The 27,129-nt window shown below is 48.9% G+C and overlaps 8 protein-coding genes across 8 annotated transcripts; 6 read left to right on the forward strand and 2 right to left on the reverse strand.

Annotated features, from left to right (window-relative positions):
- Positions 1-23: 23 nt before the first annotated feature.
- BJ212DRAFT_1577012 (CHAT domain-containing protein) lies at positions 24-3,966 on the forward strand. The gene is made up of 6 exons (XM_041342185.1): positions 24-398; positions 454-604; positions 659-798; positions 846-943; positions 1,000-2,529; positions 2,585-3,966. Exons 1-6 carry the CDS (start codon positions 320-322, stop codon positions 3,959-3,961), a joined length of 3,375 nt encoding a protein of 1,124 aa, XP_041193435.1. The 5' UTR covers positions 24-319; the 3' UTR covers positions 3,962-3,966.
- A 1,218-nt stretch (positions 3,967-5,184) lies between these two features.
- BJ212DRAFT_1353866 (uncharacterized protein) lies at positions 5,185-6,148 on the reverse strand. Its single transcript, XM_041335608.1, has 2 exons — positions 5,679-6,148; positions 5,185-5,615 (listed from the first exon to the last, which is right to left on the reverse strand). Exons 1-2 carry the CDS (start codon positions 5,809-5,811, stop codon positions 5,440-5,442), a joined length of 309 nt encoding a protein of 102 aa, XP_041193436.1. The 5' UTR covers positions 5,812-6,148; the 3' UTR covers positions 5,185-5,439.
- Positions 6,117-11,044, forward strand: BJ212DRAFT_1587555 (CHAT domain-containing protein; the record flags this gene model as incomplete). The annotated part of the gene is made up of 8 exons (XM_041342410.1): positions 6,117-6,354; positions 6,705-6,861; positions 7,143-7,342; positions 7,468-7,618; positions 7,673-7,812; positions 7,860-7,957; positions 8,014-9,271; positions 9,431-11,044. 8 exons carry the CDS (start codon positions 6,117-6,119, stop codon positions 10,957-10,959), a joined length of 3,771 nt encoding a protein of 1,256 aa, XP_041193437.1. The 3' UTR covers positions 10,960-11,044.
- Positions 11,045-13,525: 2,481 nt separating this feature from the next.
- BJ212DRAFT_1299593 (uncharacterized protein) lies at positions 13,526-14,612 on the forward strand (the record flags this gene model as incomplete). The annotated part of the gene is made up of 5 exons (XM_041332887.1): positions 13,526-13,754; positions 13,921-14,067; positions 14,144-14,193; positions 14,251-14,439; positions 14,493-14,612. The coding sequence occupies 5 exons, from the start codon at positions 13,526-13,528 to the stop codon at positions 14,610-14,612; spliced, it is 735 nt and encodes a 244-aa protein (XP_041193438.1).
- A 204-nt stretch (positions 14,613-14,816) lies between these two features.
- On the forward strand, positions 14,817-17,240 carry BJ212DRAFT_181309 (uncharacterized protein). Its single transcript, XM_041342577.1, has 3 exons — positions 14,817-15,248; positions 15,305-16,569; positions 16,618-17,240. The coding sequence occupies exons 1-3, from the start codon at positions 15,221-15,223 to the stop codon at positions 17,044-17,046; spliced, it is 1,722 nt and encodes a 573-aa protein (XP_041193439.1). The 5' UTR covers positions 14,817-15,220; the 3' UTR covers positions 17,047-17,240.
- Positions 17,241-17,296: 56 nt separating this feature from the next.
- BJ212DRAFT_1480733 (quinon protein alcohol dehydrogenase-like superfamily) lies at positions 17,297-19,712 on the reverse strand (the record flags this gene model as incomplete). The annotated part of the gene is made up of 6 exons (XM_041340138.1): positions 17,297-17,473; positions 18,070-18,225; positions 18,275-18,430; positions 18,487-18,558; positions 18,612-18,638; positions 18,750-19,712. 6 exons carry the CDS (start codon positions 19,710-19,712, stop codon positions 17,297-17,299), a joined length of 1,551 nt encoding a protein of 516 aa, XP_041193440.1.
- Positions 19,713-24,261: 4,549 nt separating this feature from the next.
- Positions 24,262-26,118, forward strand: BJ212DRAFT_181012 (GPR1/FUN34/yaaH family-domain-containing protein). The gene is made up of 8 exons (XM_041342575.1): positions 24,262-24,562; positions 24,618-24,727; positions 24,779-24,829; positions 24,881-24,967; positions 25,017-25,097; positions 25,149-25,240; positions 25,431-25,534; positions 25,592-26,118. Exons 1-8 carry the CDS (start codon positions 24,434-24,436, stop codon positions 25,772-25,774), a joined length of 837 nt encoding a protein of 278 aa, XP_041193441.1. The 5' UTR covers positions 24,262-24,433; the 3' UTR covers positions 25,775-26,118.
- Positions 26,119-26,513: 395 nt separating this feature from the next.
- On the forward strand, positions 26,514-26,966 carry BJ212DRAFT_1271250 (uncharacterized protein; the record flags this gene model as incomplete). The annotated part of the gene is made up of 1 exon (XM_041330946.1): positions 26,514-26,966. The coding sequence occupies one exon, from the start codon at positions 26,514-26,516 to the stop codon at positions 26,964-26,966; it is 453 nt and encodes a 150-aa protein (XP_041193442.1).
- Between the last annotated feature and the right edge of the window lie 163 nt (positions 26,967-27,129).

Raw genomic sequence — 27,129 nt, forward strand, 5'->3', positions numbered from 1 at the left:
TTGTATCATGGCTCGTTTTTGCGAGTGTCCCGAAGCTTGCTGCTCAGATGAGCTAGAAGGCTTGTCAAATATCAACAGACGTGGACAAAGAGTTGATACCTGAGGACTTCGTCATCGTCGTCATAGGTGAAAGTAGTTTGCGAATGAGCCTTCTCATATGAAACGCATCTGAGATCTGTACGTAAAATCAAAGTCTGAAGTCGGCAGGTCCGGTATTTAGACTATTATCAGCTCGTTGCACTGCACGGCGCAATGCGACTCCAAACCGTCCGACTGACTCACCCACCCTACCACTCATTGTGAACCCTCTCAATTTCCAATGCTGCGTGTCGCTCATCGTTTGTTTCGTCACATAATCACGTGTGGTAGCCCAGAAGAACGACATATTAGACTTGAAAGTAGGTCGCATACTACCTTTGTATTCGGTTCGTGATCCTTACACTCTATTTACAGTCATCAGCGGAAAGAATCTTCAAGTCCCTTCTCACCGCATACCCGCTGGCATTTACGTGTCCATCAATGTCGACTCGAGGGGACGCTGGAAATCAGCCCTCAAAGTCCTATCATCCGAAAAATCAGCAGTGTGGGACGATACTGTGACCTTGTAAGGTCCTTGGTGACCTCAGCTGTGATTCGAGAACTGATCTTTGGTTTATAGATCATCGCAGATGTCACCTGCATTCTCAGTGGAACTCAGGGCACCCTATGAGTCCGATCGAATGCTAGGCAGTGGAGAGCTCATCGGGAAACTTCAAATGCCGTGGGAGGAGCTACTCGATCGTGGAGAACAGCCATTCGGTGAGTAACTTGCTCCTCATTCATGCACATTCACTAATATCTCATAGAACTATCCTTCCCATCCGTGGATGGTGTCCACCCTTCCCTCACAATGAAGGTTGCCGTTGTACATGCTTGCGACAATCAAAACGGCGCATTGTGTGATGTGAGTGACGCCGGACTCGATTCCGTGAACTTTTGCTGACGGAGCACCGACTGCAGTCTCTGGTAGACAGCGAAATTACTCGGGACACGGATGCGGGCCACGCACAATTTGCCGCATACGTGACAAGCAAGACAGTCTCTCACCTGAATCATGCTATTCAGCATTTTCAGTTGGTTCTGGACCAGTGTCCGGTCAGCCATCCAGACCGCGCGACGGCTCTCACCAACCTTGCGTGGGCCCGCCTTAAAGGTTATATCCAAAATGATCTTCAAGACATTGATGCCACCACTTCTCTCTTCCGCGACGCCCTTGCATTGCGTCCCCAGCACCATCCCGATTATCCCTTATCTCTATATAATCTCACCGAAGCGCTAACTTGGCGCCACAGCAAGAAAAGTACTGCTGCCGACATCCGTGAAGCCGCCCAACTCTACCATGAACTACTACTACCTCTTTGTCCAGAAGGCACCTACCTTCGTAGCATCGCGGCAGGGGAAAATGGTGTCGATTATGTGTTCATGGGATGTAGCAATCTTCCAATAGACGCATCCGATGAAGGCATCCAGCTTCGACAAGTCGTTCTCGAGTTCTGTCCTCTGGACCATCAACACCGTCATGTTGTCCTTCACTGCCTTGCACAGGCAATGGAGGCCCGCTTCCAACAGTGTGGCAGTATTGATGATATAGACGAGACTATACAACTTCGTCGTGAAGCCGTTTCCCTGTGCCCCGAGGGACATGCTGATCGTGATGTCCACTTGAGCAATTTGGCCTTGTCACTCGTGTTTCGCTTCAATCACCAAGGCAAACCTAATGACCTTGATGAGGCCATCTCTCTGTACGAAGAAGCAGTGCGCCTATCCCCTGTTGGGCGCGAATCCCTTGTTATCTCATCGGACAAACTAGGGACCGCCCTCATCACCCGTTTCCGCGCACATGGCCACATTAATGACATCACCCGAGCTGTCAGCCTCTTGCGCGAGGTACTGACATTGTGCCCGCCTGGGCATCTGCATCGTGACACCATACTTAACAACCTTGCCACCGCGCTCAACGCCAGATATGAAAAATTGCATGTCAGCGAGGATCTTAACGAGGCCATTGATCAATATCGCGAATCTCTTCGGTTAAAGCAACATGACGATCCAGAGCGCCATAAAACTCTTTGGAATTTGAGCTCGGCGCTTTCCTTTCGTTTCAAGCAGACTCAGGAGAACAAAGATATCGAGGAGGCCATTACTCTTTGCCAAGAATCATTGGCGGCTCTGTCTTCACTACACCCGGACAGGTGTCTCAGCTACCTGTGGTTGCAGATGGCCTATTTGTTTCGTTACCAGATTCTACACGACCCTGCTGATCTGTCGCTCGTTATAGAGAACTTCAGACTAGCATCGCAGCACCCCACTCAAGGGTTCCCACAACGCATCATTGAGGCATATAATTGGGCCGTTAAAGCTGAGCAACATGGTCATGGATCCGCACTGGAGGCCTACTCAACATTTTTCGACCTTCTGGATGCTCATTTGGCTACACGATCATCAGCAACTTCACGGCGCGAAGCTGCCGCTTCCTTCCATCATTGCCAGGTCATTCCCTGTGGATGCAGCATCATGTGCTATCCGCTGCGGTAATCTACGACAGGCAGTTGAACTTATGGAACAGGGTCGTGGCCAGCAATGGACACTGGCATCCCGACTCAGGACTCCAGTTGAAGACCTCGAGTCAGCAAATCCGACACTAGCGCATAATTATTTGGAGCTGAGCAAGCTCATTTCCAATGCCGCCCAGAGTTCTGCAACCATTAGTGACAGAGCTGCTGCTGATCGGGCAGCAACAGAGTATAGGAGACTCACAAGGCAATGGGAAGCTGTGGTAGCTGCGATACGTGATCTTCGTGCATTCTCGCGGTTCCTGCTCCCACCTTTGTACGGAGACCTGCAAGCGGCAGCGCGCCAGGGCCCGGTCATTATCCTCATTGCCAGTAAATATGCGTGTAGCGCCATGATTGTTCCGACATCAGGAGAGCCCCATCATGTTCCTTTACCGTCCATCACTCTCGCAGATCTGAAGATTCTCAAGGATCGCTTCACCAGGGCAATACGACAAGCATCTCGGATGAACCCAGCGGAGTCGAGGACGGACCTAATAGTACTCTCGCGGATATTATGGGAGGAGATCATGCTACCCATCGTCAACGTACTCGAGCACGTCCTCAAACTAAAGCGTCGCTCCCGAATCTGGCTATGTCCGACTGCAGATTTCACGTCCATTCCTCTCCATGCAGCTAACCCCTTTCAAACAAAGGCAGATCGCTCCAAGGAGCCATGCCTGGAAGATCTCTACATCTGCTCTTACATACCGACACTTTCGGCTCTGATTAGATCTAGACAGTCGATGAAGAAGCGTGTGTTTCCGTCCTTCGTGGCGATCGGACAAGGTCAACCGGGTGCAGGGAAAGGCAAGGCATTATTGGCTGTCGACAGCGAGCTTGAGCTTGTCCATAAGCTCGTCCCTGCGATGGCCAACTGCACCACTATTTCCGGCGACGCAGCTACACGAGTCGGTGCACTCGAAGCTTTGCAAGAGAATACCTGGGTGCACCTGGCGTGTCATGGCAAACAGGATCCTACGCAACCTTACGATTCACATTTCGTCATGAGAGACGAACATCTGACGCTGCTCGATATCATGGACAAAGATATTCCGCACGCTGAGTTTGCGTTTTTGTCTGCGTGTCATACCGCCGTAGGGGATGAAGAGACACCCGACGAAGTCATTCATCTTGCAGCTGGTCTGCAGTTTTCGGGGTTCAAGAGCGTTGTTGGCACGCTGTGGGAGGTCGACGATGCTGTCGCAAAACACGTTGTTGAAGCTTTCTATAAATATATGTTCAATGAGAAGGATAGCGGTGTCATGGACTGTACGAAGGCGGCCTGGGCACTCAACTGTGCTACGCACGCCGTGAAGACGAAAGTGCCGCTCGAGCAGAGGATGGTTTTTGTTCATATCGGTGTGTAGTTTTACGTCGTATTGCTGTCGTCTGGTACGTTGTTGATTTGCGATTCTCTTTCATGATATCTTGTTGTAAAAATGTCCTTGATATATTCTTATGCTCCGGCTATCTCATTTTCGTATACTCTGTTGTGTTTTTGTCGACTAAAACGTTCACTAGAGTTCTTCTGCTCGAGTACTTAGATAGTATTATGCCTTCCAGTCACACCGCCCATCCTTCAAATTTCAAGCATTCAAGTCCAATGTTCTGCATCCTGAAACCACGGCTAACCACCACCAGTGTAATCAACACCAAGTTAGAAGCAGAACTCATCCGTGCAAACGTACGCACCCGTCGAAGTCGCCGGTAGTGTCGTCAATCCCGGGTAACTTATGGCCCATCTGTGCACTGCTTACTACTAGGTACATCCGCTCCGACCTCAATTTCCAACCAGGTGTGTACCTAATATATGGCAGCATTCAATATTCATTTCGTATGGTGAGGCACTCATAATTTGATACTGAAGATGCGTACTTGTGAAGGGTTTGGCGATCTTCTCGACTCATCCTCATGCGTACCTCGCGTTGACGTTATAACGAAGTTGTGATTTCTCTTTGCGGCGGATACATTCACTGGTGAGCCTGTCGCTGCTGTCAGGCATTTTACGATTGGTGCATGTGCAGGAACTGCAGCTGGACGTGGGAGTGGCTGTCAGTATTCCGGACGAATAGATTCAGGGCAGTGAGTGTAGCTTAGGAGATCAAACAGGTGCGAGTACCAGCCATGCTAGACGCGGTTGTGAAAGTAGGCCCTGGGGATCCTTACCAACATATAAGTGAATTTTATTCGCTGGTATTTGAACCAAACTGTCCAAGTTCAGAACACGAAATCAATCGAATAGCCCACCTGGTGAAACATCGACATAGCCTGTGATACCAGTGGAGTAAAAATGTTGATTGCGCGGGGATACTACTACATACCGATATCATTGAGAGTCTGCATGGCCAAGATCATATTGGTCCAAGGCACCTCAGCCGCAATACTCTCCGCCTACACAGCTGCGAGCGCAGGATTGATGGGAATACCAGGAAGTACTGTTCTTATTTGATTGGGTGCACTGTACGATTAGCACATGTTGGCCCGGGACGGATGGGCTAGCAATCAGTATCCTAGGATTGAAACTTTCTACCTAGAATGCCTAGAAGTCAATCCAATCAGACGAAGACTGGCTATAGGCATTATTCTCGAGTCCCGCGATGTCTAACCTACAGCATGTAATTTGCCTCTGTTGAAGCTGGGAGTGAGAGCGTATTTCCGCCTGCCAAGCTAATGAAGTTGATTTTTTCTCTACATAGTTGGTGTTAACGGAGTTGGCCACACCAAGCATCCATATACATGTCTAGACCTGATGTCGTGCCAAGGGTTGGTCGGATATGCATGAGTATGCGAGTGATGCTATCCGAGCTTGGTTACACACACTTCCTACATAGTTTTATCACAATCATCAGAACGCATCACGGTACCGAGTCATCTCAACACCAAAAGAGTGAGCGAAAGACAGTGCACTGGGCTTTTGTGATCGTGTTGTCACAGCTTCGATAGCATCAGATGCAAAACATGAGCTGCGGACGACGTGCAGAACAAACTTCTCGAGCGCGGGGTATGCAGTATTTCGATTTCCTGACATGCTGATATTCAGTATTGTCGCTCTTCAGTAAACGATGGGAGAAAGAGAGTACGTGCCTCTTATATCTGTTTTGATGATTGCAGGGTAGTCCACTCGGTGCATACCGGATTTCTCGTAGAATGTGATGTTTGTGATCACCTTCTGCCTTGCATGGCGTTCGGGGGGATTGACAGCAATCAGGACGGGCATGGCAAGGTCTTCGACAAACACCCTTGCAGCCTGCTGCAAACAGTCTTTGCATCTAGGTGTTATCAGCTCAACCTCAAAGTCGTTCGCAAGTAAAATCTGCTTAGGAAGGCCGATGACGACACACGCAGCGTCCACATTCTCTCCAGCCAGAGCGAATGCTTTCTGAGTGACCTCATGCACAAGTGCACGAACATCTGCATAAGATGCCGAGAGCGCTGAAACGGCTTTGGTGAGATGCCCATAGTGGATAGAATCTACGACGTTTTGTCGGATTGGCCGGATATGTCAAGGAAGGCGGGTTTGAGATGGAGGTGGACGGTGATGGAGACGCGCTATTCGCGCAGGCGTTCCCTGAAATTTGCGCCAATATTTGCCGTGAGCTGGATGTTGTCGACGAGCACGACATCGGTGGTGGAGTAGCTGCCGCTCGGGAAACTCCGTCAAAAGTTTCTCAGATCCTGAACCTTGGACCAGTCCCCTGCTGCGATCATTCTGAAATACTCATGATCACCATGACGCTGTCTGCCCTCCCTCGCGGCATCCGTACGTACTATCATCCGCACCACCTCAAGGAACCGCCCCGGAGTCGACGTCCATTTACAATTGACTCGAAGGTCACCTACCTGTTCCATCAACCCTACCTCCCCTCTCCATCGTCGAAGCCCATACTCTTCGGACATCCAGATGTTTACTGCAACGGCCCGCTCCTCTAGCCCCGCTCATTTTCTAGTCTCAAGGCACACCATCCCCAATAACCATGTCCTCGGCCAACATGCCATTAACATGTTTCCATCACCTTCAGCGCTTCCATACGCAATGGACCTGCTGGCCTGTTCATGCAGTTCCTGCAGTGCTACATATAGTTGATGTTCCTCTGCTGCGAGGTCAATTAGCTCGGTTCGATATCACTTGGCGCAACTCTCCGATGGGTGAATCCGGCAGCGGTCACAACTTCCTGAATACTTCGATCATTAATCATCTCCGCCGAACGGGCACACAGCTGGTTGCGTCCTCGCTTTTGAAGTCGATGATTCTTATCCCTCGGTGCAGGTAAGATCATGTACTGGCAGCTCAATCGGACAAGTCGTATAGAATCATTGGTTTTCTTTGCGCACTGTCTTCGGTTTGACTATTACTTGCATTGGCAATTACCTTACGAAATATACTCTATTCTATATTTTGCATTTGTGTGCTAACTGAGTAGTACGACTCCATGATACAAGTCCAGGAACAACAATGAACACAAGTCACTCTGAGTCTCGCATGTCCCCTTCAACCTTGGCGGACCACTTTCAGCTGAAAACTGATAATGACATCGTCTACTTCTACAGCACAGATTCTTCCGACAATTCTGGTTGGTGGTCTCGATTTCCAATGCTTGGTGCAATCATACCAGCGTCTATCGTGCCGAACACCCCTCGACAACGTGAAATACACGTGAAGCATGACCTGAACCCTCAACCTCTTCTCTCCCTCTCAGTCAAACCCCATCCACAGTTCCACTCATTCTCAATTTTCGATGCTGCGTGCCGTTCGTCGTTTGTTTCGTCCTGCAATCACTCGTAGTAGTCTAGGAGAACGACATATCAGACTCGAAAGTAGGTCACTCCATACTACCTTTGCATTTGGTTCGTGATCTTTACGTTCTATTTACAGTCGTCAGCGGAAAGAATCTTCAAGTCCCTTCTCAGCGCCTTCCTGCTGGCATTTACGTGTCCATCAATGTCGACTCGAGGGGACGCTGGAAATCAGCCCTCAAAGTCCTATCATCCGAAAAATCAGTAGTGTGGGGCGATACTGTGACCTTGTAAAGTCATTTGTAACTTCGGGCGCGATTCGAGAACTGATCTTTGGTTTATAGATCATCGCGGGCGTCACATGTATTCTCAGTGGAGATCAGGGCGTCCTATGAGGCCGATCGAATGCTAGGCAGTGGAGAGGCCATTGGGAAACTTCAATTGTCGTGGGATGAGTTACTCAGTCATGGAGATGAATCTTTTGGTGAGTGATTGGCTCCTCATTCGCGCTCATATACTAACACATTGTAGATATCTCCTTCCTACCTGTTCGTGATGTCCACCCTTCCCTCACCCTGAAGATTGCCGTTATGCATGCTTGCCAAAATCAAAACAGCGCACTGTCTGGTGTGAGTGACACTGGTCTATGTCCTGTTAGCTTTTGCTGATAGAACACCAACTGTAGTCCCTCATAGATTGCGAGATTGGTCGAGACACAGATGCGGGCCACGCACGATTGGTTGAATATGTGACAAGCGAGAATGTCTCTCACTTGAACGCTGCTGTAGAACATCTTCAGTTGGTCCTGGACCAGTGTCCGGTCAGCCATCCAGACCACGCGACGGTTCTCACCAACCTTGCGTATGCGCGTCTTCAAGGATATATTCGCAACCACCTTCAAGATAATGATACTACCACTTCTCTCTTCCGCGACGCCCTTGCATTGCGTCCGCAGCGCCATCCCGATCATCCCTTATCTCTATATAATCTCACCGCAGCGCTGATTTGGCGCCACAAGAAGAACAGTACTGCTGCCGATATCCGCGAAGCTGCCCAGTTCTATCATGAGCTACTACCTCTCTGTCCAGAAGGCACCTACCTTCGTAGCATCGCGGAAGGCCCAAATGGTGTCGATTATGTGATCAGCGCATTCAACAATCTTCCAATAGCATCTGATGAAGGCATCCACCTTCGACGAGTCGTCCTCAAGCTCTGTCCTCTGGGCCATCAACTCCGTCCAAGAGCACTTCACAAACTTTCAATGGCTCTCAGATCACATTTTACACAACACGGCAACATTGATGATCTTGACACGAGCATACAACTCGATCGTGAAGCCATGTCTCTGTACCCCGAGGGCCATGGTGACTACCTGAACAATTTGGCCCTCTCACTCGTGCTCCGCTTCGAGCACCAAGGCAAACCTAATGACCTAGATGAGGCTATCTCTTTGCAGGAAGAAGCGCTGCGCCTGCGCCCTGTTGGGCACGCATCTCGTGATATCGCATTGAGCAATCTAGGGCTCACCCTCATCACCCGTTTCTACAAACGCGACGACATTGATGACATCACCCGAGCTGTCAGCCTCTATCGCGAGGCACTGACGTTGCGCCCACCTGGGCATCCACGTCGTGACACCACACTTAGCAACCTTGCCACTGCCCTCAACATCAGATACCACAAATCGCATGTGAGGGAGGATCTTAACGAGGCCATTGATCTGTATCGCGAATCCCTTCAGTTAAAGCGCCCTGACCGTCCAAAGCACCATGTGACTCTTCGAAATTTGGGCTCGGCGCTCTGCTCTCGTTTCACGCAGACTGGAAAGAATGAAGATGTTGAGGAGGCCATCAACCTCTGCCAAGAATCATTGGCGGTTCTGTCTTCATTGCACCCGGCCATGTGTTCCAGCTACATACAGCTGCAGAAGGCATATCTGTTTCGTTACCAGATTCTGCATGACCCTGCTGACTTGTCGCTCGCCATGGAGAACTTCAGACTCGCATCAGGACACCCTACTCAAGGATTTCCTCGGCGCATCGAGCACGCTATCGACTGGGCTCACTAAGCAGAAGTCTATCAACATGAATCTGCCCTCGAAGCATACCAAATGTGCTTTGAGCTTTTCGACAGCCACGTGATGACGCGATCGTCGATCATCTCACGGCGTGAGGCAGCAGCCGCTTTTGGTGGTGCACAGTCACTTCCTGTAGATGCAGCCTCATGTGCCATACATCGTGACAATCTACGACGGGCAGTCGAGCTGATGGAACAGGGCCGTGGCCAGCAGTGGTCGCTAGCATCGCGGCTCAGGACGCCGCTCGAAGACCTCGAGTCTATCAGTCCCGCACTAGCTCATAAGTTCTTACATCTCAGCAAACACCTGTCCGATGCTCAGTGTTCTGTAGCCAGCACAGACGGAGTTACTGCTGATCGGGCGGCAACAGAGTATAGGAGACTTACAAGGCAGTGGGATGCTGTGGTAGCTGAGATACGTGATCTTCGGGCGTTCTCGCGGTTCCTGCTCCCACCATCCTACGAAGACCTGCAAGCAGCAGCACGCTATGGCCCGGTCATCATTCTCATCGCGAGTCAATACTCGCGCAGCGCCATCATTGTCCCGATGTCAGGAGACCCCCATCATGTTCCCCTGCCGTCTGTCGCTCTCGCAGAGTTGATCAATCTCAAGGATCGCTTCGCCAGGGCAATACGAGACGCATCCAAAATGGGCCCCAAAGTGCCGCGGAACGATCTAATAGTCCTCTTGCGGACAGTATGGGACGAAATCATGCTACCCATCGTCAATGTCCTCCAGCATGGTCTGAAACTAAAATTCCACTCTCGAATCTGGCTGTGTCCAACTGCAGCTTTCACATCCATTCCTCTCCATGCAGCTCACCCGTTTCGAACGAACGCAGATCGCTCTAAGGAGCCATGTCTGGAAGATCTCTACATCTGCTCTTACACGCCGACACTTTCGGCTCTGGTCAGGTCTAGACAGATGATGAAGAGGCGTGTCACTCCGTCCTTCGTGACAATCGGACAGGGTCAAACGGGTGCAGGGAAAGGCAAGGCACTCTTGGCTGTCGACAGCGAGCTCGAGCTTGTTCATAAGCTCGCCCCTGCGACGATCAACCGCACCACTATTTCAGGCGACACAGCCACACAAGCAGGTGCACTCGAAGCTTTGCAGCAGAACACCTGGGTGCACCTCGCTTGTCATGGCAAGCAGGACCGTATGCAGCCTTACCATTCGCATTTCGTCATGAGAGACGAACGTCTTACGCTGCTCGATATCATGGAGAGAGACATTCCGCGCGCCGAGTTTGCCTTCTTATCCGCTTGTCATACCGCCGTTGGCGATGAAGAGACGCCTGACGAAGTCATTCATCTTGCAGCTGGTCTCCAGTTTTCGGGGTTCAAGAGCGTCGTTGGCACGCTGTGGGAGGTCGACGATTCTGTTGCAAAACACGTTGTCGAATCTTTCTACGAGAATATGTTCAAAGATTTGAAGGATGATAGTGTCATGGACTGTACGAAGGCAGCTTGGGCACTAAACCGTGCTACGCACGCCGTGAAGACTAAAGTGCCCCTCGAGCAGAGGATGGTTTTTGTTCATATCGGTGTGTAGTTCTACGTCGTATTGCTGTCGTCTAGTACGTATTCACAAGTTGATATGCGATCCTCTTTCGTGATATCCTGTTGTATAAATGACCTCGATATATTCTTGCGCTCCAGCTATCTCATTTTCGTATACTCTGTTGTATTTTTGTCAACTAGAATGTTCACTAAAGTTCTCGTGTACTCGACTCGTGTGCAGCCTCGTCTTCTGCTTGAGCACTTGGATAGTATGAGCCGACTCGTGCCTTCCGGTCATACGATCCTTTAAGCGTTCAAGTCCTTTTGCACTAGTAGAACCTCGACTAGCCACCACCAAAGATCTCAGGATCTCACAGGTGAACTCCACGCTCAAGGCAACTCAGGACAAATTACATCTCATCCAACCCCGAATTGACACTTGAACGGTATTGGTTCGCACATACTATACAACAATGACAGCCTGAGGCTGACTCTTAGAGCAACAAAAGTTGCAAACATCAACATTGTTTCCCTAAGATTAACTGCCTGCCTGCTGAACCGGCACGCAGCAAACCCAAAGCAGAAAACGAGCCCGCCATCCAGCCTGTCGTATGGTGATATCATGTCTTGTGCCGGTCGCCCCTACAGTACTAGTAACTGCGAGAGGCGTCGTGGATGCCGTGGCAATGGACGGTGGTTGCTGTGAAGATGGCGGATTGCTTTGTGTCGCTCCGCTGCTTTGTTGCTGCGTGGTAGAAGGTTTCGAGGGTCGAGAGGAGCTTGTAGAGGGCTTCTTTCTTGCATGATAATTCCTCTGCGTCAACATCAGACATCGATAAAGAACTTAGAACAAAAATACGCACAGGCTTTCCCGCTGTTAACGGGACTTCAACTATTGGTGGCGAACGGACGTCCGATCCATCTCGTCTGCGTAACATGCCAGGCATAAATTTTTGAGCCCAGCTGAGAGGGTTGGTGGGTTGACGTGGTGCTGCAGTGTGGACCGTGTGGTGACCGTGCGATGTCGAGAACTCCTGACATATTGGTTAATGAAACCGCTGAATTATGAATAAAGATAGCGTACATCATCGAAAAACCCTTGGGGTACTCGACGAACGCCTTCAATTTGCATGGCTCGTCGTCCAGCCTAAGGTTTCCATGTTTAAAAGCAATAAATTTGCCAAGAAATGCCATCACACACATTCAACACCGAGTTGTTGACAGCATTCTGTGATAAATGAAGTTTGGTTGTATCAAGCAATGCTGTCGAAGAGACTTGATGCAACGTACTACCTAAAGGACGTATGAGCAGACCCATTGTCAGCGGTATGATGATGAAATGTATCCAAACTTACATTTTCTGACAGAATGTCATCGAGGTCAGCTTTTTTGACAATCACAGACACATCCCATGTGTATACATGATGGTCGTAACAGCCCGTGGCGAGGAACTTTCCAGAAAAGGACACACATCTTACCTCGCGTTCATGGCGGAGGGGTGGGCCGATGGGCTCATTGCTTTTGAGATTCCATATTCGCGCTGTGTTATCATCAGACACGCTTGCGAGGATGCGCTCGTTCGGAGATAATGAAATTGCATTGATAAGTCTTTCATGCCCATCCAGAACGGCGATTCCAGTCCAAGTGTTAGTGTCGAATGTCTTGATCTTGTTGAGTGACCCGACGATAAGTAAGCTTCCACCCGAGGCCCACGCCAAACACGCGACAGTGATTCCAAGTGTTTTGAGTAGTTTACCAGTGTTGGCATCCCAGACTTGCAGTCCGTCCGCACCTGTTGCGATCCTCTTCCCATCAGGCGAGTAGCTAACTGCCCATACGATGTTCCCTTGCCCTGTCTCAATTGCTTTGAGGATGGTTTCTCCGCTTCCAACATCCCATACTCTTACTGCCCCATCGAACGATCCGTTTGCTACTCGACGACCATCTGGACTCCAGCCGACAGACTGCACTTTGTCCGTGTCTCCCGTCCATTTTTTAATTACCTTGCCTGTGTTAATGTTCCACAATCTCACTGTATCACCTTGACCACCGCTTGCTACTGTCTTGCCGTCTGGTGATAGTGCTAGGGCCAGCACCCCTTTAAATTCGCTTCCTTCATCCTTCCAGGCACTCCCAACCTGCTTTCCACTCTCCAAGTCCCAGACTCGAAGTGACCCATCAGCTGAACAGGTGATTATCCGCTGTTTATTGGGCAGGCCTAAGATGCCACAGATTGTACCCGTATGTCCTTCCATCTTGTGGTGGGGCTTCGCCGCTGGTTTCTCTCGGTTCGCAAGGGCTGACGAAGACATGATTTGGCTTGAGGAGTTCACCTAACAAGCACAGGTCAGTTCTTACCTTCAAGAGCTGCACACACCCGATGATCACTTACTCGGACTCAGAGGAAAAGATGAGTGCGGTGTGAAAGGTGCGATGGAGTTACGTATCGTTCGATGTAGACTCAATTCGGTTGGGTGTTCGCCATCAAGGCGTCTACAGGTGTATATTCTAGCTGTTCGCTTCACTGATTGGCACAGGCTGTGCAGATCAAGCGCCCGAACTTTCTTTTCTGGAACTGTAGTTTCTTCGCACCCATTGATATATCGGCATTACATCTGATGGTCTTACTATCGAACAAGCCCACATTCCTGTGTCTCTTCCCTCTGAGTGCATTAACGTTCAAGAAGGCTCTTAAAGATTTGAACTGTCTATGCCAGGTGGCTGCGACACTCACTACTAGTGGTGGTGTCATGGACTGTACGAAGGCAGCTTGGGCACTGAACCGTGCTACGCACGTCGTAAAGACTAAAGTGCCGCTCGAGCAGAGGATGGTTTTTGTTCATATCGGTGTGTAGTTTTACGTCGTATTGCTGTCGTCTGGTACATATTTACAAGTTATTGATATGCGATCCTCCATCCTGTTGAAAAAATGACCATGATATATTCTTGCGCTCCAGCTATTTCGTTTTCATTTACTCTGTCGTGTTTTTGTCGACTAGAATGTTCTCCAAAGTTCTTGTATACTTGACTCGTTCGCGGCTTCGTCTTCTGCTCGAGTACTTAGATAGTATGAACCAGGCCAGTCAAACCGACTCGCGCCTTCCAGTCACACCACCCATCTCTCAAGTTTCAAGCATTCAAGTCCTTCTGATTCGAGACAGTAAGTGGTATAGCTCTGCACATTGTGAGATTAGCTTAGAACATCCAACAGGTGCGAGGGTACATACATATACCAGCCATGCTAGATGCGGTTGTGGAAGTAAGCCCTTGGGATCCTTACCAACGTGTAAGTTGGTGTTTGAACCAAACCGTCAAAGTTCAAAATACGGAAGGTGTCGTCTAGTATGCTCCTGTCAAGACAAGCCCGCCGGTGAACATTGAAATGGACTGTGACGCCAGTAGGGTGAAAACGTTGACTGCGCGGGGATACTACATACCAATATCATTGAGGAAGGCCTGGATGGCTCAGGTCATATTGGTCCAAGGCATTCTCCATAGTATGACTGCGTGCACAGGACCGATGTCAACACCAGTAAGTACTGTTCTAATTTGATTGGGTGTTACCACAGCAAGTGGAGATGTCAGACCGGGGCGGACTCTGGGCTAGATATCCTGGGATTGAAACTTCTTGCGGAGCATGCCCAGATTAAATTGATCCAATCAAACGAAGACCGGCTGTGGGCGATCGAGCCCCGCGATATCTAACCTACGGTATGTAATTTGCTTCTGTCGAAGACATACTTATTGATAGTTGGTATAGAGACCACGTTTCTCAAGCACCGCATAAAGTAGCTGCAGCTGGAGTCTCACTTCTGCTAGGCTTCTATCTTTTCATGTGAAGAGGTCACGTACTGCTGCTGGCATCGACGTCCAAAGACGAGTAATGGTCTTGCTTGTTGTATCCAAGATCATGCCACGATTTATAACGTAATGACTCAAATATGGTGTGTGATGTCCTGCTTTACTCTGCCTTCAACTTGAAATTTTCCTGATCGAAAATGCTGTTCGCTATTGTTCCCTTGGGGTCGCTGACACCCACCTTGCATACGTAGGTTCGGTCTTCATAGTCATGATTATCTCAGGATGCTGCTCTGCACATGTACATGCGATTTCCATATTGCACGTTCACGATAACACTGCACTGCCTTCAAATAAGTCATCGAACAAAACGCCGCCTGCCCTAATTGGCGACCCTCAAGAGTAGCCAAATTCTGGTGAGACATTTCTGCAATTATCAAGGCAGTGGAGTGTGCTTCCAGTGGGCCGAATCATTTATAGTTTTCTCAGCTACCTTGCATAAACGATGCGGTTACATGCACTTCCACAAAGGCTCTCAAGCATGTAAGTGCAATGAGTGGACTACGTGTTCTTTTTTTTCATACATTCCTTCCGCTCAGGTCTCTTGCTACTGGTGCACGCTGTCATGATAGTCGCTGGAGTAAACTTTACCCAGTGTCTCAACGACATCATTCAGAGTGCAAATGCTACCAAAAATTTATCTGGTTTACTCGACAGTGACGGACATCCTGTGTCGAGTGTTGCTAATGCGACATCGATCAGCTACTCGTTGTGCACATCCCACTGCGGGACTGGACAGGAACCTTTCCAGTGGTCTGTGTTTTCGCAAGAATTTAGTGCGTGGCTGCTGCCAAATCTTGCACTGATTTCGCAGCTTCCCTTTGGGGCACAGTACAGGGTCGACAATCTCATGTCTGCTCTGTTAACTGTTGGGTCACCGGCACTTGCTGGTTACTCTCTATTCATCACCCTCCTTAATTCTCGCTGGATCAACCGCCGATTTAATCACTCGGTAGACCATCCTAATTCACGTTTCGCGGTCTCCATCTTGAGCAGCCTTCAGCAAGTCCCACTAAGATTTCATCCTGACCGCACACACTTATACTCCCTCATTGCCCTTCCGGAAAACGATTCCTGGTGGAAATGTCTCGCTGAATTTGTTGACTACACCCATACGTGGTCCATTGCGTCCGCAACCTCCATTGCATGGGTCATTATCGCCTATATCCTGACCGTAGCCAACTCACTATCGGATGTTTACGCAGACGTTCAATCCAATGGAGAGGCCTCTGGCTCAATGTGGCTGTGGTTAATTCCAATAGTCGTCGGATGGCTACAGCTCTCCCCGAAATGCGATTTCAATCGCTTACAAGCGGCTTATGAGCGTGCAGACAAACACGCTTTGCGCACAGGAGCAGCAGATATTCGTACAAGAATGCCACTTGCATCATCCCGGAGAGCTTTAGCAATCACTGCTAAGGAGGAGGATGTCATGTCCCCAGACGAATTCCTCACCCCTCCAATATTTAATTACTCGCGTTCGCTGCGATGGGCATCTACAGCAGAGACCATCTGCCTGGTGTTCAAAGTGGCATCAGAGAAGGCTCATAGTCTTCCCTCTGATCTTGGGAGTGAGCGTGCAGAGTTTGACACTGCCATCCAGTCTGACACTACCCGAGACACCGACGACCGCGAGTCCTGCCAAGATCCCATCATGTACTGCGCGCAACCCGGCGAGGCTCAGAGCAGCCACTGGGCACCTGGCGTGTTCACAAGAATGGCTATCGCTTCCTGCGCTTCGCTTGCATTACAATGGGGAACAGTCGGAGCAGCTCTTCTGGTGGGCTGGTTCACTCCTACAACAGTGTGTTTCTTCCTGTATGCCTGTGGTTTGTTGGCTAACGTCAGGTAGGAAATGGGGTGTCGAGCTATGGGTTATCTCCTTTACGGAGTCATATCGACTTTGATTTGGATGATGCTCTTGATGTCCAGTATTCTCGCCCACTACTCCGCAGCTTATTCCCATCGGAAATCATTATCTGCACGTGTTGCTCTGGCGTTGTCACACTTCCTGCGATGGATGGGCAAACTGTGGGCCGTTATCAACTTTTTTTTGGTGGTCTTGGCATGTATATTTCAGTATTCCAACTTCTATGATAGATGTTTCTGTAATTCCAGCGTATTTAGCAGGCGAGGCGCAGCGTACACTGTGATCATCGAGACTGCAGCCCAAGCTGGACGGGCTAAGACTGCCTGGATCGTTGCCCTTGTCCTAGCGTGTACATCAGCATCATCCTTCCTTGGTGTCGTGTACCTTTTATTAGACACTGTTCCGTCGTAGAAGCCACTTCTGTTGAAAGACATAGTCTCATGTAGAAGTAATCACAGCTTTTTCTTGGTATCCTTCTAATGCCGTGATGTTGACGGAGTTGACATGCAGGCCATCACTAGGTAAAGCCACACCATGCATTCATACATGTGTCTAGACCGGAAGTCGTACCAAGCGTTGACTATTCGGACATGCATGAGTGTGTTAATGCTATCCTAGCTTGGTTACACACATTTCCTACGCGGTTCAACCATCACAATCATCAGAACGCATCGCGGTAATGAGTGATCTCAACACCAGAAGAGTGAGCAAAAGACAATGCACTGGGCTTCTGTGATCGTGTTATCACGACTTCGATGACATCAGATGCGAGGCATGCGCTGCGGACGATATGCAGAACAAATTTTTCCAGCGCGAGGCATGCAGTATTTGCAATTTCCTATCATGGTGATATTCAGTATCGTCGCTCTTCAGGAAGTGACGGGAGAAAGAGAGGACGCGCCTCTGATATCTGTTTGATGATTGCAGGGTAGTCCACTCGGTGCATACCAGGTTTCTCGTAGAATGTGATCTTTGTGATTACCCTCTGCTTTGCGAGGCATTCAGGGGGATTGACACCAATCAGCACGGGCATGATGAGGTCTTTGACAGATACCCTTGCAGCCTGCTGCAGACTGTCTTTGCCTTTGGGTGTAATCACCTCAACCTCGAATGCTCCAGGCAACCTTGGACAAATTCCATTCTGTCACCTACTACAAACGGCTTCGTCGAATTCCGAAGTGACACTTCATCAATATTGGTTCGCACAATACTACGCGTTGGTGGAGTGGTCCAAGTCACATGTACTATACAGCAACGACAGCCTGACTTTGAGGAGCACCAAAAGTTGCAAACGGAAACATCGCTTCCCTGAAGTTAACCACCTGCTTGGTGAACTGGCACGCAGCAAACCCAAAGAAGAAAACGAGCCCGCCATCCAGCCTGTCGTATGGTAATATCATGTCTTGTGCCGGCCACCCCTGCAGTGCTAGTTACTGCGGGAGGTGTGGTGGATGCCGTGGCAGTGGCAGGCGGTTGCTGTGATGATGACAGATTACTTTGAGTCGCTCCTCCGCTTGGTTGCTGCGTGGTAGGAGGTTTGGTAGGTCGAGAGGAACTTGCAGAGGGCTTCTTTGTTGCATGATAATTTCTCTGCGTCGACATGAGACACTGATAAAGAATTTAGAAGTAAAAAACGCACAGGCTTGCCCGCTGTTAACGGGACCTCGACTATTGGTGGCAACTGGACGTTTGATCCATCTCGTCTGCGTACCATACCAGATATGAGATTTTGAGCCCAGCTGAGAGGGGTGTGAGATTGGCGTGGTGCGGCATTGGGCCCGCGTGATGGCAAGGACTGTTAGCGTATTTCTTAAAGGAACCGCAACAGAAATTATATATGGGGTCACATACATCATTAAAAAACCCTTGGGGTATGCGACGATGGCCTTCAATTTTCGGGGCTCGTCGTCGTGTAGCATCAGCCTAGGGTGCACATACTCAAAGTCATGCAGCAGGTCAAAGAAAATATCAAATACATTCGACATTGATTTGTTGACAGTATTCTGCGATGACAAGATTAGTGAGTACTAAGGTTGGCGGAGAGACTTGACACAACATACCACCTGAAAGATATGTTGTCAGTGTGATTGAGATTGGGATGCATCAGAGCTTACATTGTCCGACAAGAGGCTATCGAGACCAGCTTCTTTGATGATGGCAGATACGTCCCATGTGTATATGCGGCCGTCGTCGCAACCACTGGCGAGGAACCTTCCATCTCCAGAAAATACCACGTCTCCCACCATCCCTTCATGGTAGAGGGGTGGCCCGACTATCTTATCGTTTTCGAGGTCCCATAGTCGTGCTGTTTTCTGGTTTGATGCGCTTGCGAGGATGCGCTCATTTACAGATAATGAAATATAATTGACTCTGCTGTGCCCCTTGATAGAAGCAGTTTCGGTCCAAGTAGCAACATCAACCTTCTTGATTCCGCCGTCAATGATGGAGATAAGTGTCTTTCCATTCATGTCAGAAGTCCATGCCATGCGCCAAACTTTTCCCTCGATTGTTTTGAGTAGTTCGCCTGTGTTGGCATCCCATATTTTCAGCTGGTGTCCGTTCGTCGCAAGCATTGTACCGTCGGGAGAATAGCTAACAAAGACGGGCATGTTTGATGTTGCCTTGATTGGTCCAAGGATTATGTCTCCACTCTTGGCATTCCACACTCTCAATGTATGATCCAGGGATCCGCTCGCTACTCGCCCTCCGTCTGGACTCCAACACACAGACCACACAAGTTTTGTGTGGCCGGTCCATTTGTTGACAACCTTACCCGTGTGAATGTCCCACAATCTCACTGCACCATCTGCACTCCCGCTTGCTACCGTCGTACCATCTGGCGACAATGAGATGGTGCGGATTACTCCACTTCCTTCGTCCTTCCAGGAACCCCCAACCTGTGTACCGCTCTCCAAGTCCCAGACTCGAATCGAACCATCTTGTGAAGAGGTAAGGATCCGCGGTCGGCGACTGGGCAGCCGGAGGATACCAGTGATGAGTCCAGTCGCGTGTCCTGACATCTTTCTGATAGGCTTTATCACTGGTTTGTCCTGCTTTGCAGTGGCTGTTGAAGACATGATTTTGGCTCGGAGGCGTCACCTAATGAGCACAGGACGATTTCAGCTCTGACCCATCAAACGAATGCCATCACTCACTCAAAAAATCGTATCCAGAATTAAATTTAAATGAAACGCATGTAGGGTGAGAGCTGCAGTGGAGTGAACGTTTCATTCAACGCAGCGTTGAATCAGGAGGGATGTTGCTATTTCAGTCCTCAGGTGCGTCTTTCATGTTGTATCCTCGTGTTTTGATTCACAGCGTGAGCATGCTGGCATGCAGATTAAGCGCCCAAAGTCTTGTTTTCTCATATTGTCTCTTCGACGATCTCAACCTTGAAGTAAGCTCGCATGATACAGTGCGGACGCCATTGGTTCTATCCAGTAGAGCTCCTGAAATAATCAAGGAAGGTCGTCGTGATAATTGCATATGCGAGTGTGTGTAATTGATCGCCATCTTTTTTGAACCCGAGACTCGGAGATCCGCTTCGGGTATCTCATTTTGTTGTTGGTGAGCTTTACACAATCCTGGTCCCTGAAGCTGATTAACCATCTTGAAGATGCTACAGTTTTATTCAGACTGCTCCTCTCCTATAATTCAATACCTTACACATGTCCAGATGATCGGAGAACAATGATTTCTCTTATTCCACTGGTATACAAAGCTATATGTATGTGCGGTATGTGACCCGCTATTTCAACAACAATTAAGATTGACGCAGTAACAATATTCATGTACATACGTTCTTGCACGATCGCGTGGCTCATTCATCTTCAATGTAGAGTTTTGCGGTCTAGTTTGCGGTCATCTTGATGCCAACAAAACACGTCACCAACTTCCAACTTTGATCCTTTGACTCGCAATCTTTCTTTGGTCCTTGATTCCATGCTTTCTCACCACAAGCGCAGACGAACGATTTTCGATTACTCATGCAAGTACATCTTTGTAGTGCCGAAAGTGGGTCTTCGCAGGTCGTTCAACTTGCTAACTCTATTTCTTATGTATGGCACGTCATTCAAGTCTATCGTGACAACGACAGCCATGCTAGCAATAGCTAGTGGTGATGATATTCGTATTATGGTTCATCTGGGTAAACAAGAAGTGATATTCTATGCGACTGACTAAATCTGTCTTTCATTCTGTAGCAGGAGATACTCGATGTGATATTTCTGCGTCCCTAATATTAACCACCTGTGTTCTGAATGGGCACGCAACAAACCCAGAGCAGAAACCGAGCCCGCCATCCGGCTCGTTTTATGGTAATGTCAGGATGCGAGGTTCTGGCTGCTGTTGCAGTGCCGGTAACCACTGGAGGCGTCGTGGATGCCGTGGCAGGTGGTTGCTGTGATAATGGCAGATTGGTTTGGGTCGCTCCGCCATTTTGTTGTTGCGTAGTAGAAAGTTTGGTGGGCCGAGAGGAGCTCCCAGAGGACTTCTGTCCTGCATGATAGTTCCTCTGTTTCAAATGTGTTACCTAGTGATAAAGAACCCATAAAGGAACCAATGTACCGGTTTACCCGCTGTTAACGGGACCTTGACTTCTAGTGGCAACTGGATAGCCGATCCATCTCGCCTACGCAGCATTACAGAGATGAAATTTCGAACAAGGCTGAAAGGGTTGTGGGAGGGTAGACGACCAGGCTGGTAGATTCGCGTAGTGCTGCAGTATGGTGACCGCGTGATATTGACGACTGTCAGCACATTGGTCAATAGAAGTGATCGAGTATAGAAGGTCACGTACATTAACATTACGTGGTTCGTCATCAAAAAATCCTGGTGGTATTCGACGAACACTTTCAACTTTGGGTGCTCGTCGTTGTGTAGCATTAGACTAGGATATAGATACTCAAAGTCGTATAATATGTCAAGAAGGATATAACATACATCTGTGGATGGCTCATTAACGGCCTGCTGTGATGAACGAAGATCAGTGAGCGACACTGTGGAGGAAGAGATCTCATGCAACAAACCTCCTGGAAGGAAGGCAGATTTGTTATCAGTGTGATTTGGGATGAAATATACGCAAGCTTACTGCAGTTAGGAGGTCATTGAGTCCAGCTTTGATAAGGATAGCAGAGACATCCCATACGTATATATGGCCGGAGCTGCAGCCAGCCATGAGGAAGCTACCATCTGCAGCGAACACGACAATGGACACCTTCTCTTTATCTTCGTGGTGAAGGAGCGGCCCGATGGGCTGATGGTTTTCAAGGTTCCATAGTTGTATTAGGTCAGTGTCACCAGACTCTATGCTTGCAAGGATACGTTCATTCGGAGACAATACGGTGTCCACTGGAAGGGGACCAGGCCGGGGAAACCATTCATCGTTGATTTCAGTCCAGGTAGCAGTGTTGAGCCTCTTGGTCCCGATCATAAGTGTGTTTCCATCCGAGGCCCATGCCATCCCTCCAACATTACCGCGAGCCGTGAGTGTTTTGAGCAGTTTGCCTGTGTTGGCATCTCGGACTGTCCGAGTTAGTTTCGGCGGCGCGAATCCTTGATTTTGAATGGAGATCATCTTGCCATCAGTTGAGTAGCGAATGCTGGTTATCATCTGCCCAACATTGATTGGTCCGAGGATGGTCTTTCCGCTCTGGACATTCCACACTCTGAACATCCCATCCAGGGATCCGCTCACCAATCGCCCTCCGTCTGGACTCCAGCAAACAGACACCACCGCGAGTAGGTCTGAGTCGCTAGGAGCCATGTACTTTGTCAATTTCTTGATGACCTTGCTCCTGTTAACTTCCCACAATCTCACTATGCCATCCATACACCCGCATGCAATTGTCTTGCCATCTGGCGACAACGCTATGGAAAATATTCCCTCATTCTTTCCTTCGTCCTTCCACTCCCCGACATGGATGCCGTTCCCCAAGTCCCAGACTCGAAGTGAGCTAGATTCGACTGAACAGGTGATGATCTGCTGTGTATTTGGTAGCTCTATGACGCCATTCACGGGTTGAGTGTTTCCTTGGAGATGCATCTTTTGGCGAGGTTTTGTGATGGCTGGTGAGGACATGATGTCGACTTGGGGAAGGCTTCAACCAATGGTCCAGGGCGTTATCCTCACGAATGCTATCACTTACTCGGAGGTACTTTTTTCGCACACAGAACGAATGTGGAATGAAAACTGCAACGAAGTGAACTTTTTCTCGACACAGAGTTGAGGAGGTCGTCCTCTACAGGTTCGCGAATCGTCACGGCCTTCCTTTAAGAGCTGAGCGCGAGTTGTGCAGATCAAGCGCCCAAGTCCTCCCACGACATGAGCGACTTCTTATTCACACCCCAGCATCGCATCTAGTAGTGCTGAGCCTGCTATCAAGCAAATCCTCATTCCTCTGTTTCACAATTTGCTCAATACGATTTTCTGGTCTTAATCTCTGCTCCCACGCTATACATCCGCTCAGAGTCGAATAAGATGACCAGATACCTCGCACCTGCTCCGATCCTTGTTCTCAATGTCCTATTCTAGTTCTTCATTATGACTGCCCTAATAGCAGCATGAAATTCCTGACCATCTTGCTCCATGATTCATGCTAATTACCCTGGTCTCTATCCCTGATGAATCGCTGGTCACGCTATGGTCAAAGAACTGAGTGAGCTCTACCGTACTGGCTTGGTGGTTGCTTAGGTTCGTACGCGCTTCTGTCTGAACAGCCATAGGAGATCTCATGCAGAACCCGTGCCAAATGCAGGTGAAAAGGACAGGGTTGTTTATGTGTCAGTCGATAGTTATCATACTTCGAACGTTGATGACCACTGGAGCGGATGATCCAGAACTTCAAGACTCATTACCAGCATCCACAAACATGTGTATCCATCTCTGAAAAAACCAGCGTGTGGGGGTATGTCTCTGCTTCTCCAAATCTCAGCATTATGTATTCGACTGACACACAATGGCCACGAAGATGGTAAGAAGTCATGCTGTCTTGAATGCTTCCGAATTCGCAAGTCTGCACACAGTTCAAGACATTGTTGTCTTCGTATATATGGCAGTGCAGATCATCATGTCATGCGTTATTTCCTGGTGTGGTATATGTTCCCACCAAGAGCGCAGATTCTGTCCAGGTTCGTATCCCAAACTTTCAAATAAGCCTATCTGTCGCGATCGTCATACCACCTGGTATGTAGCAAATCTCCCACACGCCGTAGTCGCTTTCTGCCTTGGTCTGGTGCTGTTCCATCTAACGCTAATCATTATCGTCCCCTTATAACTGTTTTGCGTGTTTGCATGTTTTGGGTTATGCGCTGATCAGGTCGCTGCCAGGTCAAATCCACCCTATCCTAGCATCGCCCTGATTCGTGTCCAAGATCGAGTCGGTAGTCCGAGTCAGATCTCACAACAAAAGCAGTTTTCGTCCCGCGCACAAACAAAGCAACCAAGATCACAGTAAATCATAGTGATATAATTTCCTGTGGTGGTGCTGTCATTTTCATATTATGGCTACGTGGCAGCTAAATTCGCAACATTGTTTGGCATTGAAATCGGAAGGAGTGTAATGTTTTAATTGGCAAGAGAGGTCCCTCTTCCGGGGTCCCGTCGTGATACACCGTATTCCATGTTATCAATAACTCCAGGCCAGGTTCGTCAAACACTGCGTGATCGCACCGACTCGTCTTGGCATCGAACCGCATATATAAACGGAGATCTGCCAGTCCTAGTATAAAGGACTGAAGAAGCTGTGCACGCGTGCTTCTCTGAAGGATAGCCCCACAATTCGCCACCGGTCATCCAGTCATGGCTTTGAGTACTATTGCCGAAGAAGCGAGCTTCAAGGACAATAATTGTGTCCAGACTGTCAATATAGACTGCCCACTGGCAGAACCACAGATGCAGCCTTACCGGAGGACAGTCGATAGCCCCGCCGTACGTATTCCATGCTTTACTCATGGCGTATCCACATCATTAAATTGTCACCCAGGCAATTTTGGGCTTGATATCCTTGGGTACTGTCTTCCTGTCTTTGTCAATACCGACGCTCGCCTTCAGGAGCGTCAACCCACCCAGCTTGATCGTAGTGATCGCCACCTTGTCAGTTCCAATATACACAAATGATCCTGATTTTGACATGGTCATTTCCAGTTACGGCGGCATCTCGCAAACAATTGTGGCCATATGGGAGATATCCCTTGGGTAAGTTTCCAATATCTGTATAGAGAGAGCTACCGCCAATTTTTTTCGAAGCAATACTTTCAGCGCAACAGTTTTTGCTACCTATGGAGGTTTCGATTTCGTATATAGTGCTATCTGTTTACCTCGAATCAGCCTTGCGTATGTTGTCAGCAAGCTTTGCTACGTCTCTTCCCTAACATAACCGCAGGGGCGGGGCCGTCGGGCAGCAGTTCTACAACGCCATCGGCATTTACCTCGGCATCTGGGGCTCGACTATATTTCTTCTCCTGTGAGTCCGAGGTAGTATACTGTGTGGATATATTTTTAATAATACTCATAGCCTTGGTGCACTTCAAACCAATATACCCTACATTGCAACGCACGCATTTATTGTTTGTGCGCTCGCTTGTCTTTCCTTGAACGCTTTCACTGGTACGTTTGCATCCGTCTGGTTATTTTTATCTGATGTCCCCGCAGGCAACCCGCAATTGGCAATTGCAGGTGGTGCCCTGGGTATCGCCGCTTCCTTCGGAGCATACTACAGCGCATTTTCACTCTTCTGGACACACCACACCACATCATCTCATTCTCATTCTCATTCATTCACTTCCCTCTCATGAAGGCCCCTGTCAACGTCTAGGCGCTAGAGTCCTCGGCAGAACGTTCTTCTCCTGTGTGATTTTGATATGGTCTTCAACTTGCACTGGATTTGCTGTTGAAATAGTGGTGGGAGATGAAAAAGTAGAGTCCTCAGATTATTGAATCGATCAGTTTTTGTACTAGTATATTGGCTACACTCATGTGAAAAGCACGGGTGTCGGAGCCGCAGTTTTGCTCGGGCATTTACCCAATGGTCACGAAATTTGGCAAACGTTGATCAAAAATTGCCATTCCTCAGAAAGACTTATTAGTCCACAGATCCGAAATGAATGCTGTAATGGACCGAACATTTGCTCGAAGTGTTGAGCCCAAGTTGAGTCAGGAGGTCGACTATCTAGGTTGGGATAGCGACTAGGGTAGCCTCCTGTTCGTTTCACGGCTTGACCACGGGCTGTGCCGTGACAGATATATAAGCGCCCAGCTCTCGTTTTCGTACGTGCTTAGAAATCGGATCCCAACTTGTTGTCGCACTGAGGGAAATCTCTCAAATCAGCTACCAGATAGGAAGCCATGATGTTTTTGCCTCCGCTCGGGAGGGGCCAAATGACATTTGACATTTCCCAACATTGTCACCGAATGCTCACCGAACCAGGCGACATGCTCGATGTCACTGACAATAATTCGACGCCCTTCCATCTGTTGACTTGCGCTCTACTGACATGATTGTGGCATAGTGAGCCTTTTTTGGTTATGCCACTTGTGATGAAGATGCTGATATGATGCAGCTGTAGGAGGTGTTTGGTGGCGAAGTCGCTTCGGACAATTGATTTGATTTTGCCTTCGGTTGGGTTCTATTTGAACTTGCGCACTGAAGTCAGTACTTCTTTTGTCATCATTTGCCTGTTCACCTTTGCTCGCCAGATGACCTGGTCAACCCAGACTTTATAATATTGAAGACACATGGTATCATTCCTTCTGGCTGCTCTGAGTAGAGCTTACTTTGGTATCTAACGCTTCGCCTTGCCCTATAAAAGTGAATAGAAAACCTCGAGACTCCCATCATCTCAGGTTACACGAGACATCTGCATCAAACAGTTACTCTACAATGAAGTGTATTTTAATTGTCACTTTTCTCTCTGCATTCGCCCTCCCAGTGTTCGCAGACTCCGTTTTTGTCGTACCGAACGCTAATTACAGCAATCCCCACACGTCCCTCTCTAACGTCACCTGCTCGCGTTTGGCACCGCGTTACGCCAACTTCTCCTCCATACCTTCCTTTCCCAACATTGGAGGTATCCCAGGTGTCGCCTCGAACCCCACCTTATGCGGCTCCTGCTGGAGCCTCACGCCCGCCCCACCCTGCAACAGCCTAACTCCCCTCTACTTCACTGTTATTGATGACGATACCAATAATATCGTTGACGCTGCCAAACACGTTAATACTACCATATACGCTATCTCCCTGCAGGCGTACGGTAACTTGACTCACGCGTCCTGCCATGTGGACGCTGTTTATGCTGAAGCCGCTCAGGTCCATGCTAGTATGTGTGGCATGTAGAGGCGAGTGTATTTTGTCCTCTTTGTTTTGCAACATACTAGAGCTTTGATTTGATCTTTAGCCCGTATGAGCTGTTGTACTAGATGGTACTGAGACTGGGAATGGTTGATGTCATCGGAGAAGATCTGCATAGAGTTTTTTGGTTGTTGCTTATATGTTGTGG

The sequence above is a fragment of the Suillus subaureus genome (assembly GCF_016647635.1).
Source record: "Suillus subaureus strain MN1 chromosome Unknown BJ212scaffold_15, whole genome shotgun sequence".
NCBI classification, from domain to species: Eukaryota; Fungi; Basidiomycota; class Agaricomycetes; order Boletales; family Suillaceae; genus Suillus; species Suillus subaureus.

Excerpts from the sequence above, each read along its gene's own strand:
- BJ212DRAFT_1577012 (XM_041342185.1), top strand. The coding sequence starts at position 320 with ATGCTGCGTGTCGCTCATCGTTTGTTTCGTCACATAATCACGTGTGGT. Across the intron at positions 399-453 it reads ACGACATATTAGACTTGAAA|TCATCAGCGGAAAGAATCTT; the intron begins GTAGGTCGCATA and ends CTCTATTTACAG. Across the intron at positions 2,530-2,584 it reads CTTCCTTCCATCATTGCCAG|GCAGTTGAACTTATGGAACA; the intron begins GTCATTCCCTGT and ends AATCTACGACAG.
- BJ212DRAFT_1353866 (XM_041335608.1), bottom strand. The coding sequence starts at position 5,811 with ATGCCCGTCCTGATTGCTGTCAATCCCCCCGAACGCCATGCAAGGCAG. Across the intron at positions 5,616-5,678 it reads CATCAAAACAGATATAAGAG|GAAATCGAAATACTGCATAC; the intron begins GCACGTACTCTC and ends TCAGCATGTCAG.
- BJ212DRAFT_181309 (XM_041342577.1), top strand. The coding sequence starts at position 15,221 with ATGCACTTCCACAAAGGCTCTCAAGCAT. Across the intron at positions 15,249-15,304 it reads CCACAAAGGCTCTCAAGCAT|GTCTCTTGCTACTGGTGCAC; the intron begins GTAAGTGCAATG and ends CCTTCCGCTCAG. Across the intron at positions 16,570-16,617 it reads GCTGGTTCACTCCTACAACA|GAAATGGGGTGTCGAGCTAT; the intron begins GTGTGTTTCTTC and ends AACGTCAGGTAG.
- BJ212DRAFT_181012 (XM_041342575.1), top strand. The coding sequence starts at position 24,434 with ATGGCTTTGAGTACTATTGCCGAAGAAGCGAGCTTCAAGGACAATAAT. Across the intron at positions 25,098-25,148 it reads TCGACTATATTTCTTCTCCT|CCTTGGTGCACTTCAAACCA; the intron begins GTGAGTCCGAGG and ends TAATACTCATAG. Across the intron at positions 25,535-25,591 it reads GATTTGCTGTTGAAATAGTG|TATATTGGCTACACTCATGT; the intron begins GTGGGAGATGAA and ends TTTTTGTACTAG.